The sequence below is a fragment of the Sesamum indicum genome, linkage group LG2 (assembly GCF_026168435.1).
Source record: "Sesamum indicum cultivar Baizhima isolate 11 linkage group LG2, ASM2616843v1, whole genome shotgun sequence".
NCBI classification, from domain to species: domain Eukaryota; kingdom Viridiplantae; phylum Streptophyta; class Magnoliopsida; order Lamiales; family Pedaliaceae; genus Sesamum; species Sesamum indicum.
The window spans coordinates 19,208,054-19,221,866 of record NC_142658.1 but is presented as its reverse complement, the minus strand read 5'-3'; the positions used below and the strand labels follow the sequence as shown (position 1 = coordinate 19,221,866).

Sequence of the window (13,813 nt, the reverse complement as noted above, 5' to 3'; positions counted from 1 at the left end):
AGAAAGTTGTCCAGACAACTAAAGCCACATCCGCATTGAAATAGTATATCCATCAATGATCATTTATCACTTCACCTTGCGAACAAACTATCAATATAAGTGACAAGATAATTGACTGTATGGTGTTTGCTTGAAGAGGCATACTCAGGTCTTCTATAGAGCATCAATGTTCAACACACAAGTCAATCCCATTGCTACAACGATTGATAATTTCAGCAGAGTTTATCACATTGTACAAGACTTGTGGAGCTCAGGTACTGGCAAACAATGAAAAAGATCACAGCGTTTTGAGATCCTCATGCATGCAAGCCCCTTGCTGCTTTGCTGGTGGCCATACAATCGTCTCTGGAAACATGCATTTATTTCTGTTTTTATCATAGGATACAAGTGTATCACAGAACAAAAGCCTCTATTCTCATTGGAATTTTAGATAAAAACAAACAGAAACGAGCGTCTTATTAACTTGATTTTCCAAAAAAAACAAACAGAAACGAGCGTCTTTTTAACTTGATTTTCCGAACCCCCTTACATTAGCTGATGCCAATTGTTTCGAAGTTGACCATTTCTATCAACTGCTCTTGAAATCCATTGCCTGAGCGACACAGGATAGATTAATTGTGGGGATTGAAGTGCATTTCCTACCATCAGAGAGGACTTCCGATGCATAACATCCTCAAGTCAAAGAGATACAAATTAATTTATACGTCGTCATTTACATTAGGAATGTATTATTTTGTTGTAAGTGTTCCTATGAGCACAAGCTATTCATACAACAAGCCTGGAAGAGCAAACTTACAACCGCTCAAAAGGAAAAGGACTCAAGAGCGACTCTTCAAGCTCCCGGAAACCCCGGTAGACCGCCTCAGTTTGATTTTGTGGAAGGGGCAACCTCCGCACCTCAGTCATATACCTGATATTTGTTGAATGGAAAGAGTTATGGATAGAACATGAAGAATTGGAGAACAACCATATAGAGTAAATCCCAGGTTGCTCACTCATAGTCTGATAGTGATTAGATAAACCTCAGAAAAGACCATATATCAAATGCTACATAAGTATGGAAAAGTCAAAACACTTGGCGAAACATCTCACCTATTTGCTGCACTTGTGATCTTATCACGGACACCTTGATTTAGAATTGTTGTGTGGCCCAGTGAAAATGGTCCACCAAGAATCAAAGAAGCTCCAGCAGCGCTTGTGCCCATTTTCTGTGCAAAGACGGACATTGCCCACTCACGAAGTACTGCTAGAACTGACCTAAGAAGCCGTAGCCTTAGACTTGGAGATGGTAAAATTGCTCCATTTGATAACAACTGATCATAAGTATTCAGCACAGGTTCTATTGCACCCTTGCAAGCAGCAAGTAGAGCCCTTGCAATATCTTCATCTCCAACTGGTTCAACCCCTGCAATCACCCGCTCCTACAAAGATTTATAAAATGACAGTCAATAAGATGTTAAGAAGATGGCAAAACCATCACAAGAATATAATATCGCATCCTAACAAAACAAGTCGAGCAATCAAGGGAATAACTCAAGTAGGATGAAACACAAAAAAGAAATATTTACCTGCGCAGCCTTCTCAAGGTGAAGACATAGTGTATCTAATGGTAACATAGCTCCATCTCCAGGGAAAACATGAGAACCAACCCTCTTCAGCACTGCACAAGCTTCAGCAATACCGCCCCTTGAAAGAGCTTGATCAATGAGTCTAGCCCAGGTCTCTCTAACAATACTGCTATCAGCATCACCAGAATAGCTTGCAAAATATAGCATTTCCAGACATATCTGAAAGTGAAAATAATTCATCAAGAATCATTGTCAAGTCTGGGCTGAAAGGCTTGCAGAAAAGAAACTGTGTTCCAGCCAGAGATCATAAACAAGACCAGAACAGTTTAGTTCTGTATATAACAGATAAAACGGAAACACATAACATGGTACTTCAAAGCAGTATGTTAGCACGGTGTAATGGTCTGACACTCTGCCTACGAGCATCCAGGGACATGGTTGGTTATACTATCCTTAGTGGAAGTATACCATCTAGCACATGCAAAAGAAGTACACAAGGTATAGAAGTGGCATGATAGCATACCATACCCTAAACCATTATAATCTAACAATTTCCTTTCTTTTAGCCTCAACAATTTACACTTCCAATTTGGGTGCATAATATGAATAATCTAGCTTCCTTCTTTAATCTCACTATTTCCAACATCTCCATCTTTCTGAAAATTCAATCAATTGAAAGAAAACCTCGACTTTATTGGGCATTTTCTCAGCAGAACACAGTTACCTCGCTGCTTTCCAGATTATGAAACAAAAAGGAATGTTGCATGTTCTACTTCCAGGGGTTTCTATCTTACCAATTTCCAAGATCCAAGTTCAGCACCACTGATTAAAACAAAGTATACAGAGACTGGTTTATTTAAACTTAGGCCAAGGCAGCCACAATTATTGCTTGTTTGGCCATCCAACCACTAGTAATGTATGAACTCATTTGATCTGAGCTTATCTCTCTCATGAAATCACCAGAGCTTATTAATGGAACAGGGAACCCATGCTGACAGAGACCATAATCAATGGAAAACATGGTGTCTGGAGATAACTGTTCTTCCATTGAACCACCAAAGTTCCTGCACTATTGAGTTTTTGAGAAAATCTACAGACCCATCTACATTCCTGTCAACCTCATTTCTACCAGTAATACGGTGAGAATGTGGTTTGTCACACTATATGGATGTCTTTCCTGGGTTATCAAAATACATTACAACATATTACCTCCAACAGTGTGGTTTTACGTGCTGAATAAGAGGATATAAGTAACTGAATTAGAGAGTGACCTTAGTTCAGTCAAAGTATAGGCATCTCAAACTTGTTAAGGGCATGCCTTCATCCGACAAGGAACAAGCTTAGAAGCACAAAAGGCAACTAGACCTTACTTTTGTGTAATAAGGTATCAAACAAGTGTAACACTCGCATCCTTGGCAAGGGGCAAGATAAGGATCTGAGCAAGTGCGGATGACAGGAAGTAAAGAAGGAACGACCTACAACTCCTAACTCTATCATAGAAAAATCAAAAGGAAAGCCGCACATATGATAAGATGGCCCGAGATCATTTTCTGCAGAAAGGAGCATTGAGCAAATAAATTTATGCAGGTTTAGTAACTATCACCAAAAGCGAGGTGGATGGATTATAAGCACAGCCTTAACAACAATACAAAAGATTACAAACCTCCCAGAGTTCGAACGGAACAGCATACTCATTGTACAATTGAGTGATAGTCTTTAAATCCACAGATAACTCCTTCGCCTTTTCTCGAACAGAAAGAACAAAATTGGCATCGCCAGAATGACCATTATCGGGTGATGAGTCATTTGTGGTAGATTCAGATCTGCCAGGAGAAGTTTCCAATCTTGAAGCCACGGCATCCAATTCCTCTTTTATCTTCATCTGAAATTGAAGAACAGCAAGCTTCCCTTCCAGTAAATCAAGGAGCCCATTGTCAATAGCCGCCCTGGCAGAAACATTAAAACTGTCCACCTCACTGGAGCTCTTTGCCTGCAGAACAGCATTGCTCAGGTATTGACGCCTGGCATCAAAGCAATGAAAAGTCACAATTGGTTAGCTGAAAATTAAATAAAGAGCTCTATATCAAATAAAAAGAATCCAAATAAAGAGCGATTTGTTTATCTGTGTCAACATCTTGCATAAACAACACTTGGCACATCAAAATCATGAAAGTAACATATACACACATTACAATGACGTTTTATCAAACAACATCAACTGAAGACACAAATCTATATAGTGTCTAGCATTCTGATTATCCATATAAATCAGCATCCATACCACACATCTAGACCACATAAATAACGCAATATGTGAATAGAACAAGAACCTTTGTTCAAGTGTTGGGGTATCCCCAGCTTCAGTTGAACGCCTTTCTGCTAGCCTCACTAATATTTGTGCAGCAAGAACATGCTGACGCTTGGAGACATAATACCTTGCCAGAAGCTCAAAGTACTTTATCTGATTAGATGCAACAAGCACTCTAGAATGACCCACGCGAGAAGTTGGGGATGTAATTGAGGAAACAGCCCGAACCTAAAGAACATTAAAGTAAAACAATAAAAAATAGAGAAAAATATCATACTTGTTGTAAACAGACCTTGAACTCCAAAATACAACAAGACAATCGCAATTTTGTAAACCGCTAGGATTGATTTTTACGATCTGAAGATGGATTGAAGTTAAATATAGGATCAGCTTTTTACTACATATCATCTGAAACAAAATCAGATTTATAAGAAGGCTTCAAACCTCATGAGTAGGGTCACGTCCAGCATTTTGCAAAAACTGCACCAAATCTGGGCCTCCATATTCCAATAACTCATCATCTAGACCTAAGTCAATCAGTGTTCGATAGAGATACTCGTGGAAAACTCTATCTGAAGATTGCACACCAAGTTGAATGATCTGGCATATGTACTTTTTGCGAGAGGCTGGATCTAGCACGGACTGCGTAACAGGCCTGATAGGAGACCCGAATTCCTTTTGTAAAGCTTCACCCTTAAGAGAACGCAGAGCATTAGTGACAATTTCATAACACTGCATACGTCGAGAAAGGGCATGTTCTCGAATTGCTGCATCTATCTGCTCATTGAAAGCATCACCAGCGGGATCAACAGCCTGTGCCTTTTGCAAAGGTAATCGCACTACAGCTTCATAGAATCTGCAATTTCACTAAATGTGTCATGCTTCATCTAGTGGAGCAAAGGCTAATTAATAAACAACTTCATAAGAGAGCAACTTAGTAAAACAACTGACTGACTTAACAACCTTAAATCTTCAAAACGTTTGCATACAGTTTGCAAATCAGCAGACTCTGGGATTTTACTTAAATTGTTGAAAGCCTCCATAGCCAGGTTCTCCCTTTCTTCTGTATCGGAAGTAGCAGAAGCTCTCTCAAGATATTCAACGGCTACGTAAAACTTGTAATCGCTCTCCTTGTAGTAGCTTGGACAACCATCTCGTAGTCTATGACTAATATCATCTACTGTTCCCCTGCCATCAGGACCAGTATAATACTGGATAAATGGATGACGGATGACGTGAGAAAAGGTTCATAAAGGAGCATTGATGTGCTGAACCAAGTCAAGCTAATGTACATCACATTTTAATGAGAAAAGTAAAGGAGCAAGAGTGAGAAAATAATATCATGAATGCTTGATCCCGAATTTGAAGAATAAGAAACGTGACTGGGTGACGAACAACAATGTATTAAATACCTCCATTAAAGCAGATATAAGCCTTGTTGCAAGTCGATCTCCCTCTTCTGAACAAACTAATTGGTGGAATGTTAACTGAACCATAGCTTGCCTAGTATTTGCATCAAAACTCTGAATCAAGCGTGCCACAAGATGTTGTGAAAGAAGTTGGAGTAAGAAAAGGGCTTCCCCACATCTAAGAAGCAACTGCCTGATACACTCCATAGCTCTCACCTGGAAGACAATCCAATTAATTATGCATTGATATAGCTAAGGTATATTCACGGTTGAACAATCTCAACATCACAGATACCTCCATGGCAGCCAGTTCAGCAGGACTATATGGAAGCCGCTGCCTTTTATTTGATCCACCTTCACCAGAGTCAATATTCCGAGAGTATGAACCAAATAAATTTCGCACCATACTTCTGTCACCAGCAACAAGATCTGATGCAGTGCTAATCAAAATTGAACCAGTTACATCTCCCAGACCAGCCACACAGCCATAGAGTCCCCGTCTTTGATTCCTTCTAGACCTTAAAAACTTCTCCAGAGAGCGAATTTTGTCTTCAAGGACATGCATTGCTCCAACAGAGAGTCTGCATGTTATGATCCCATCCTCAGAGATTGCATCTGAAGATCCAGAACCCCCTTTGATTATAAATACAGGAAGCTCCCACAATGGTAAAAGCAACCTTGATGAGCACAGGCAGAGACCTTCATGAGCACCTGAAAACACAGGCTCGGCCTCTTGAACAACCTGACCCATGCTGAATCCCCCAGCAGCAGTTCTGGTGTTTGATAATGCACCACTTCCTTCTAACTGTGGCATCCCAACAACTCTAGGGTCTTCAAAAGCTTCAGCTGCCTTCTCAGCAACAATGTTGCTTATGAAGGCCTCTGTATATACTATCCGTGAAGCAAGCATCAAACACATTGCAGCTGCCTCTCCAGCACCAAAACGGTTGAAGAAGTCCTCCAGTAGTGGCCTTGGTGAATTAGATTCTAACAATCGCCTAAGTATGTCTATTGGTCTGTTGAAAACTACTTCCATCATGCCCATGGTACTGAATATGACTACTTTTCTTCTTGGTAATATATGTTGAGTAGAAAGATCACCTCTAGCCCACAGTTTAATGGAAGTCTTTTCACAGGACTCACATGAGTTGTGAAATCCACACAGTTCTAGCTCTGAATACAGAGACTGCACAATGGATGCTGTATCTGGAAGAGGTAGAACATCAGCCACAAAAAGCATTCTACCTTCCACAGGGACAGATGATACTGATTCTCTAAGTGCGCGAGAACCCCTTGCACTGGCCCCCAAGCTACCAGATGACAGAGATTGCGTGCTAGGATCCCTATTCACAATCAAAAGTGACGAAACAGCAGATGGCGAAGAATCAGAAAGGACCAGAGTTCCAGATGAATAATATGCTGATTCAATCTTCAGAGATAGATCATCACCCTGAGATCTTCCAGCAAGAGACAGAGCTCCAAAAGCAAGCCCGCCGCTCACCCCTATTGGCGGAGAGGGTCTTGTAGTTACAACCTTTAAGCAGTTTGGCCGGTTATTAGCACTAAGCCCACTCAAACCTCCAAGAGCATTGTTATTTCCACTAGAAGGAGCAGTTGAGAGGTACATCCTCCGCCCGTCTGATAGAACAGCCACGAGGTGCAACCACTTTGATTCTAAAGTAGATAAAGGTGATATGCAAACTATAGAAGATTTAGGTGGTCGAGAAGAGGCTCTAGACCCTGCTTGTTGTCTCCCACCATAGCTCGACTCCCTCTGAGTAATCAAATTTCTCTCTTCCGCCACCTTCTTCAGTGGGCCATCACCATTTGGCCCTAGAGAGAATACTTGAATTTTCATCTCCTCAGTACGTGCATATAAGACATGTCTCTCAGAATCAACAACCATTTCAACAATCGGGTCCACAGCTCCAAATTTGAAAACATTGGGCACAACCCACCTAAAGAGAGAGAGAGTGAGAGAAATAAGCAACTAAAAAAAGTTGAGGTGGAGACAAAAGTAAGAGATCAGAGTTAAGATTTCAACCATAATCCATCAAGAAAAGTGAAATCTTATAAGCCATCCATAATATTAAAAAACATTAGATTAAATGGTTTGTCAAATCTGTTCGGGGGGGGGGGGGGGGAGGGGATCATAGCTAGACAATTTTTTGAAGAACAAAGACATCAGTCGTCACCATGTAACAAAGAAGCAATAAAGTCAATGATCACCAGCTCCGGCACCAAACATAAGAAAGAGGGAAAACTACCTCGAGATAACACTTCCTAGACCAGCAGTTAGGCAGACTTTACGACATCGCTTTTGCCAACTTGAACCAGTTGTATATTGAAGTTCGTAAACATGACCATCACGGCCAGCAAGAAAAATATGACCCCTATCAGTGCAGGTGATGCAAGTCATAGTCACCCCATCAGATGGAATGGTATATTCTGGCAGCGGCTGAAGTGAAACCTCTGCATATGGATCGGTTTGATCACCTCTTCCAGAACAACATACTCCAACAAGGATCAGCTGTTAACACAAGATAGATTTGTAAGACGGAGGAGAGAGAGTTTCAATGTTTCAACAAATTGCTTGGGGAAAAAACATGGGAAGTAAATTTACTACGACACTTATTCAGAAAAATAACAAAGGGTAAGTAATACTTTGTATGATGAGGTGGGAAAAAAAGGTGTGATCGGCAAAACATCAACACGAACTATTTACACTTGACTGGGAAAAAAGTTTATAGGGTTGAAAACTAAACAAATATATTTTAAAATTGCAGCGTAGAAAGAAAATATTTTATCAGTTATTTTGTGATGAGATATGAAAGAGAAAACATGATAAAAGGAACACAAGCGGGTAAGCACCACAATGAACTAAGACACTGGATGAAACAGAATATATGAGAAGCCTGGAACGTTATAAAAAAGAAATGCTGATGCATTGTTCATCAGCTTTATCACTTCAAAAGGTTCAGATCTCAAGTTTTAGTGCAGTTAATACTGCATCAAAAATTCGATTTGACTTCCAGAAAAATGTCATGCGAATTGAAGCAAGAATACAGAATCAAGATTAAGTAAATCATGTACATCATGAAAATCTAAAAATCATCCAGTCAGACAGGTCAAAATATCACAAAGTTTAACAGTTTATCTACATTTAGTAGTAGCATAGATAGTTCAATCTGCAAGCACTATATTCATCGTGGATACAATGAATCCCACATATCATACATACAGTTTCACCAACAGACCACATATCAGGTATCATAATATATGACAACCTAAGAGGTGGTCACATTCATTTTACACTTGAATTGCGAAATATTTAAAACTCAAAAAACAATTCAAGGAGGAATTAAAAGTCTAATCCTTGCGAACATGTTTAAATTGCTGAAAAAGGAATGAAATAAAGAGGACAAAATAAGAAAATCAAGAGGAATAAAAGAACCTTACATATCACACAAAAAATTCATTCAATCATCAATAAAAATACAAAGCCCAGGGGGAGATCTAATAAAAGTTCACTATTACTGACATATCCTATATTAAAAGCATCAAGAATACAATTAGAATCAAGAAGTGCCTATCAAATAGGAGAACCATCCCTGAATACTGAAAGCATAGCTTCAACACCAACCAACTGAACGCCCCCTAGTCGACTTAAATTAATTAAACCATGGCATACCCCCGACAAACCCATTTATCTAGAACTAAGTAAAACATAAAGGCTTCTGGGAAACTAGAAACAACCTCAAATTGAAACATGGTCAAGGACAGGGTGTTAATTTGGTAAAACCAAATCAAAAACTACCCTGAAATTAAATAGTGAACACCGAACCACGTATAATCTGTTCATTTTTGGCAATTACTGATGTTTTTAATATTTCAATTCCGTATACTCAGTAAGGTGAATTTTTTTGTTAAAGAATAAAAAATAGTCAATAAGTTACATACTATAAATAAAATTATACTCGTTACTTTTTTTTAATTTTTATCAATCAAAAAACAAGAATTAGTATAAAAATAATTAAATAGATACAAAATTTGTATATAAAAATTGAAAATAAAAAATAAATAAAATATTTCAGCATTCAGTATGATTAGGTAAAACTGAAACCAAGAAAAAAAACCCAAACAACTACCAAATTTTCATAAAAATAAAACCCGAAACAAAACCAAGATTTTTGCTTCAGTTGAATTTTTGGTTCGGGTTCAGTCAGATTGTTGCCAAACTGTGAATACCCTAGTGAAGGTAAAGAAAGCAAATCAATCTTCAATATGAACAGCTAAGCACAGCCTGCATGCTGCACCCTAGATGACAAAAATGCAGTAGCCAAAGGCATCACTAGGCTGGAACCTGCCACCTTCTCAAGTAAAAAAATGATGAAGGATGTGTTATTCATAAAATTTAGCAAGAGAACCCCAAAAGTCGATCCAGATAAAGTTGTTTGAATTTTGAATGGTCTATAGTTGCATCCCTCCGGAATGTACTTCTTGGATCACTGCATAATATCTACCAAAATATCCATTTAAACTTGGTTGCTCTTGATATTTCGTAGACTTTATCACTAAATCCAATAGCATAATGGACAGACAAAACTTAGGCGAACACGAAAGGAAGTCTCCATTGGCAAAAGTGACATCTATGTCATGTTACCATCTCACCACTCAAATGTATACGATAACATTAAAGTGGAAATAAATGGAATATTGCCATCAACATAAAGCATTTATGGAAAGTATAAATAAGGTAGGGAATAGTAAAGTACCTCAACAGGAGTAGCCAAAACTAGAAGATACTGAATGGCTTCAACAAAAACGCCTGGCTTGGTTTTCGCTAGACCAACAGCACAGATAGCTTGCTCCTCCCCGCTATATTCAGGACATTGACCATCCCTACATTACCAGAAACTTTATATTGTTGGGATTATGTTTTCCTTAAATTATCAGAATGTTAAAAGCCAGGAACAAGTCACACAATATATTCATGGCATCCAGTATTGCATTTCTATTAGGGCATCAGAAAAGAACATGTTTTTGGCATCACCACTAAGACAAAACAAAGACTAGATCACCGATAACCTTAAAGGGAAAAAAGTAGGTGAGAGCGAGAGAGAAGGAGAAGGAAATGGGTTTTGGCACGATACAACGTACCTAATGACATAACCATTTCCCAGGGGCTAAAATAATTTATGCAATGGTAAATGTTAGAGACCTGTATCTCTAGGGGTTCAACTAATCTTAGTCTTGACCCATAATCTCCTTTTTGCACATCCTATTGAGAACTATATTGTCCATTTCATTCCCAAAAAATAAATTCCTCAAAATTACCTCATCCCATGACTTATACTGCTTTCTTAGTTCAAAAACATCACATGCCACTAATGTGGATAAGTTTCACAAACAGTATTTTTTTCTTTACTAATCAAATCCTACACAAATATATTTACACAGATACAATGACAATAACTGAAATAACACATATGCCATAAGATGAATGTAAATTAAATGACATCAGAGACCTTCCATATCAGCTACTCTTTCAGCCAATAACAAGATCTTTTGATCTCGCATCTGTTAAAATTTACATCTGTTAATAACTATCAACTGGAGCAACTCTCACCATTTATCAAATCGCCACAGAAATAAGGAGTTATCCACTGATGCCCACGCCCGTCGTATTTCTGGAAATATCCCACATAAAGCCGTTCCCTCACCACCAGCTGCATTGTATCTTTCTATCAACACAGGAGGCAACTCCCATGTATCCACGACTTCAACTAGAGGAGGCCACTGCAATATCAACATAAACAAAGTCTGTTAGATCAATTACCCAACAAATAACTCTCTTCACTTCAACACATAAATGACAATCTGAGATCAGACATGTTAGCAGTAGGCCTCTGTCAGATAAATATCATAGTTGACCTCTTTCAAGAGTATACAGCATTTTCATGCCACTGTGATATACAATGAAGTTACTACTTCCTGAAAGTTGCAATCTTTTTTCATAAAGTGCTCATGCACAATACTACATAAGTAGAATTTATAGTCAATGGGGCTCCCCCTCCTTCCTTCTATATTACAATTAAAAAACCAATATAAAAGCCAAAAGCTTCAACCTTATGAATATAGCTCAAACATGTCCCTTCAAAATTCAGATTGAATACCTTTCTTCACGTAGGAGTTCTTGAGATACGCGTGATGGTGAAAGGGGAAAAAATTATCCACAATTTATGACGCAAATAAACTTAAGAAATAGTTTAAAAGTTCATTTTTAGCATCCCCATTATTCAGAATGCAGCAAAGTTAACGTGACATCAAAGCAACCAAAGGGCTTCTGATGATAATTCCATTTCTATGCCCTTGCACATCGAGGCATATTTTAAGGTAGAAATATTAGACTTTTCCGCCAGTACATGTAGTTTTAAACATAATGGCCTGTCAATATCTACATATGCTTTTGTAAATATCTTCACATTTCTCTTTTGTTTCTAGCACCAAATTTTCCAATCTGCCAAGGCTGACTTTTCATTCAAGAAAACTGAAAAAGTTAGTATAACAGCTAGATCATTGGACAAGTGTTATGATATGATTTTGTGCTATCAATGCATCTCAAGGTGGGTGTCAAACATCTTTGCTGCCCCAACCTAAGCGATAACGAGACAACACTTACAAATTCTGCTCATTCAAGTTGCATCTGTTTCCACACTGCACTAGTCTCAAATTTTCACTACTCAATGGGTGAAAGACATGAGTTGTACATTAGATTAAAAATACACAATGCTGCTTTATCTTTCTCTTTCAGCACTTATTCGTTGAGAGCCCAAAAGAAGGTAAAATCAAAGAACACAATCAAAAACCTCAAACACATGCAGTGCCTGAAAGTATGCTTTTGCATATCTAATCTATCAAACAAAATTCTCCCTTTTCCCCTGGCGCTTATTTTTTTCAGTTCACATTACGAATAATCAAACTGCAGGAAAAAAAAAAAAAAGGTCCCGTGATACAGCTCCCTGAATACATTGCTAGCAAATTTAAGTATCTTCGACACCTACACCTAGTCCAAGATACAGGCAAATTGCGAAAACGTGAAACGCTCAACAGGTTCAAGCAATAAAAAGACACACAAAAAATACCATAAGAATTACCTCGCGGGGGTGAGTGGAATAGGGATGGCTAGAGTATCTAGAAGCTTCTAAAGCTTCTTCAAGGTCGACCTGCCCCGCGATTTCCCGGCCGATGCGGTCGCTGACTACCAGCCCCGCATTAGTGACGTCACGCATCACTACCTCGTTTTCCCAAGCAACCATCCTTGATTAGAAAGATTGAAATATAATAAACAACTTTTTCTCTCCTTCTGAAAGACCCTAGGATTCTCAGTTCAAGTGAACAGAAACCCTAGGGCTTGAAACTCGGACACCGCAGATTTTTAAGCACTGGGTTGAAGAATAGAGAAACTGAGTGGATTATGAACATTAAAGTAGTCAATCAAGGTAGCTAATGTGAGAAAATTGTGGGGAGAATTCCACTGGGGTTTTTGGGAGGGATTTGAAGATTAGGGTTTTGGCGGTGACAGACGAATTCAGCTAATTATTCAAAATCGCGGTGGGTATAATAGTCTTTTGGAGCTCTCAATTTTCAGTTTTAGGTTATGCAAAGCGTCCCTCATTTCCTTCGTTCTTTTAACTAAAATATTATTTTGGCCAAATAGCCCCCAATAAGGTTGGATTGCTTGCAATTTTATCTCATTAATTATTTTAAGACATGATTACATTAGCACCTCTTGATTTATGATCTATTTACACAAACTACTTCTATCTTCGAAAACTTATAATCTATTATAATATATTTGGTATTTTTTGAATTAGTCATTGTTATACGTCATCCCCACGAATATATAAAAAAAAATTGTATAAGATGAAACAAAAAAAAAATGAAAAGAAACAATCATATTGTGAGAAGATTGAGAAATAAAGAAGTCCATGAAAAGTAAAAAAAACGTGCAGTAAGATGTAAGAGAAAAAATAAATTATAATTGTGAGTTTGTTAAAAATATGAAAATTTTGAAAAAATAAATATGAAAAAAGTAAGGTGAGAGAGAAGCGTTAAGAGTGGGTTGAGAATGAAAAATAATAATAATTGTGAAATTATTAAAAAGAATATTAAAATTAATTTTCTAACCATTTTTTAAGTAAAAAAATAAAAAAAGGATAAATTTGAATATTCAAAATTTAGTATGACAAAAAAAATTCTTTTGTAATAGTATAGATTAATTTTACGAGCTTGAAAAATAAGATATTTTTAGAAAGTAGTGAATAGTAATTTTGGCTATAACTAACTATATAAAATTTTATTTTAAAGACTAGCCGTTATGGCATGTCGTTCCCGCGTGTATATAATAAATAATTTTATTATTATTTAAAATATATTATACATAATAATAGAATATAATAAATCAAAATATATATCACATTTCAACAAATATATATAAATAAATAAATAAATTTAACTTAAATATA

The 13,813-nt window shown here is 37.6% G+C and overlaps 1 protein-coding gene across 1 annotated transcript; it reads right to left on the bottom strand.

Annotated features, from left to right (window-relative positions):
• Positions 1–665: 665 nt before the first annotated feature.
• NUP155 (nucleoporin 155) lies at positions 666–12,877 on the bottom strand. Its single transcript, XM_088877561.1, has 13 exons — positions 12,443–12,877; positions 10,915–11,084; positions 10,061–10,187; positions 7,553–7,815; positions 5,581–7,243; positions 5,289–5,501; positions 4,840–5,087; positions 4,321–4,732; positions 3,899–4,104; positions 3,232–3,589; positions 1,569–1,787; positions 1,093–1,421; positions 666–910 (listed from the first exon to the last, which is right to left on the bottom strand). Exons 1-13 carry the CDS (start codon positions 12,602–12,604, stop codon positions 793–795), a joined length of 4,488 nt encoding a protein of 1,495 aa, XP_088733687.1. The 5' UTR covers positions 12,605–12,877; the 3' UTR covers positions 666–792.
• Positions 12,878–13,813: the final 936 nt, after the last annotated feature.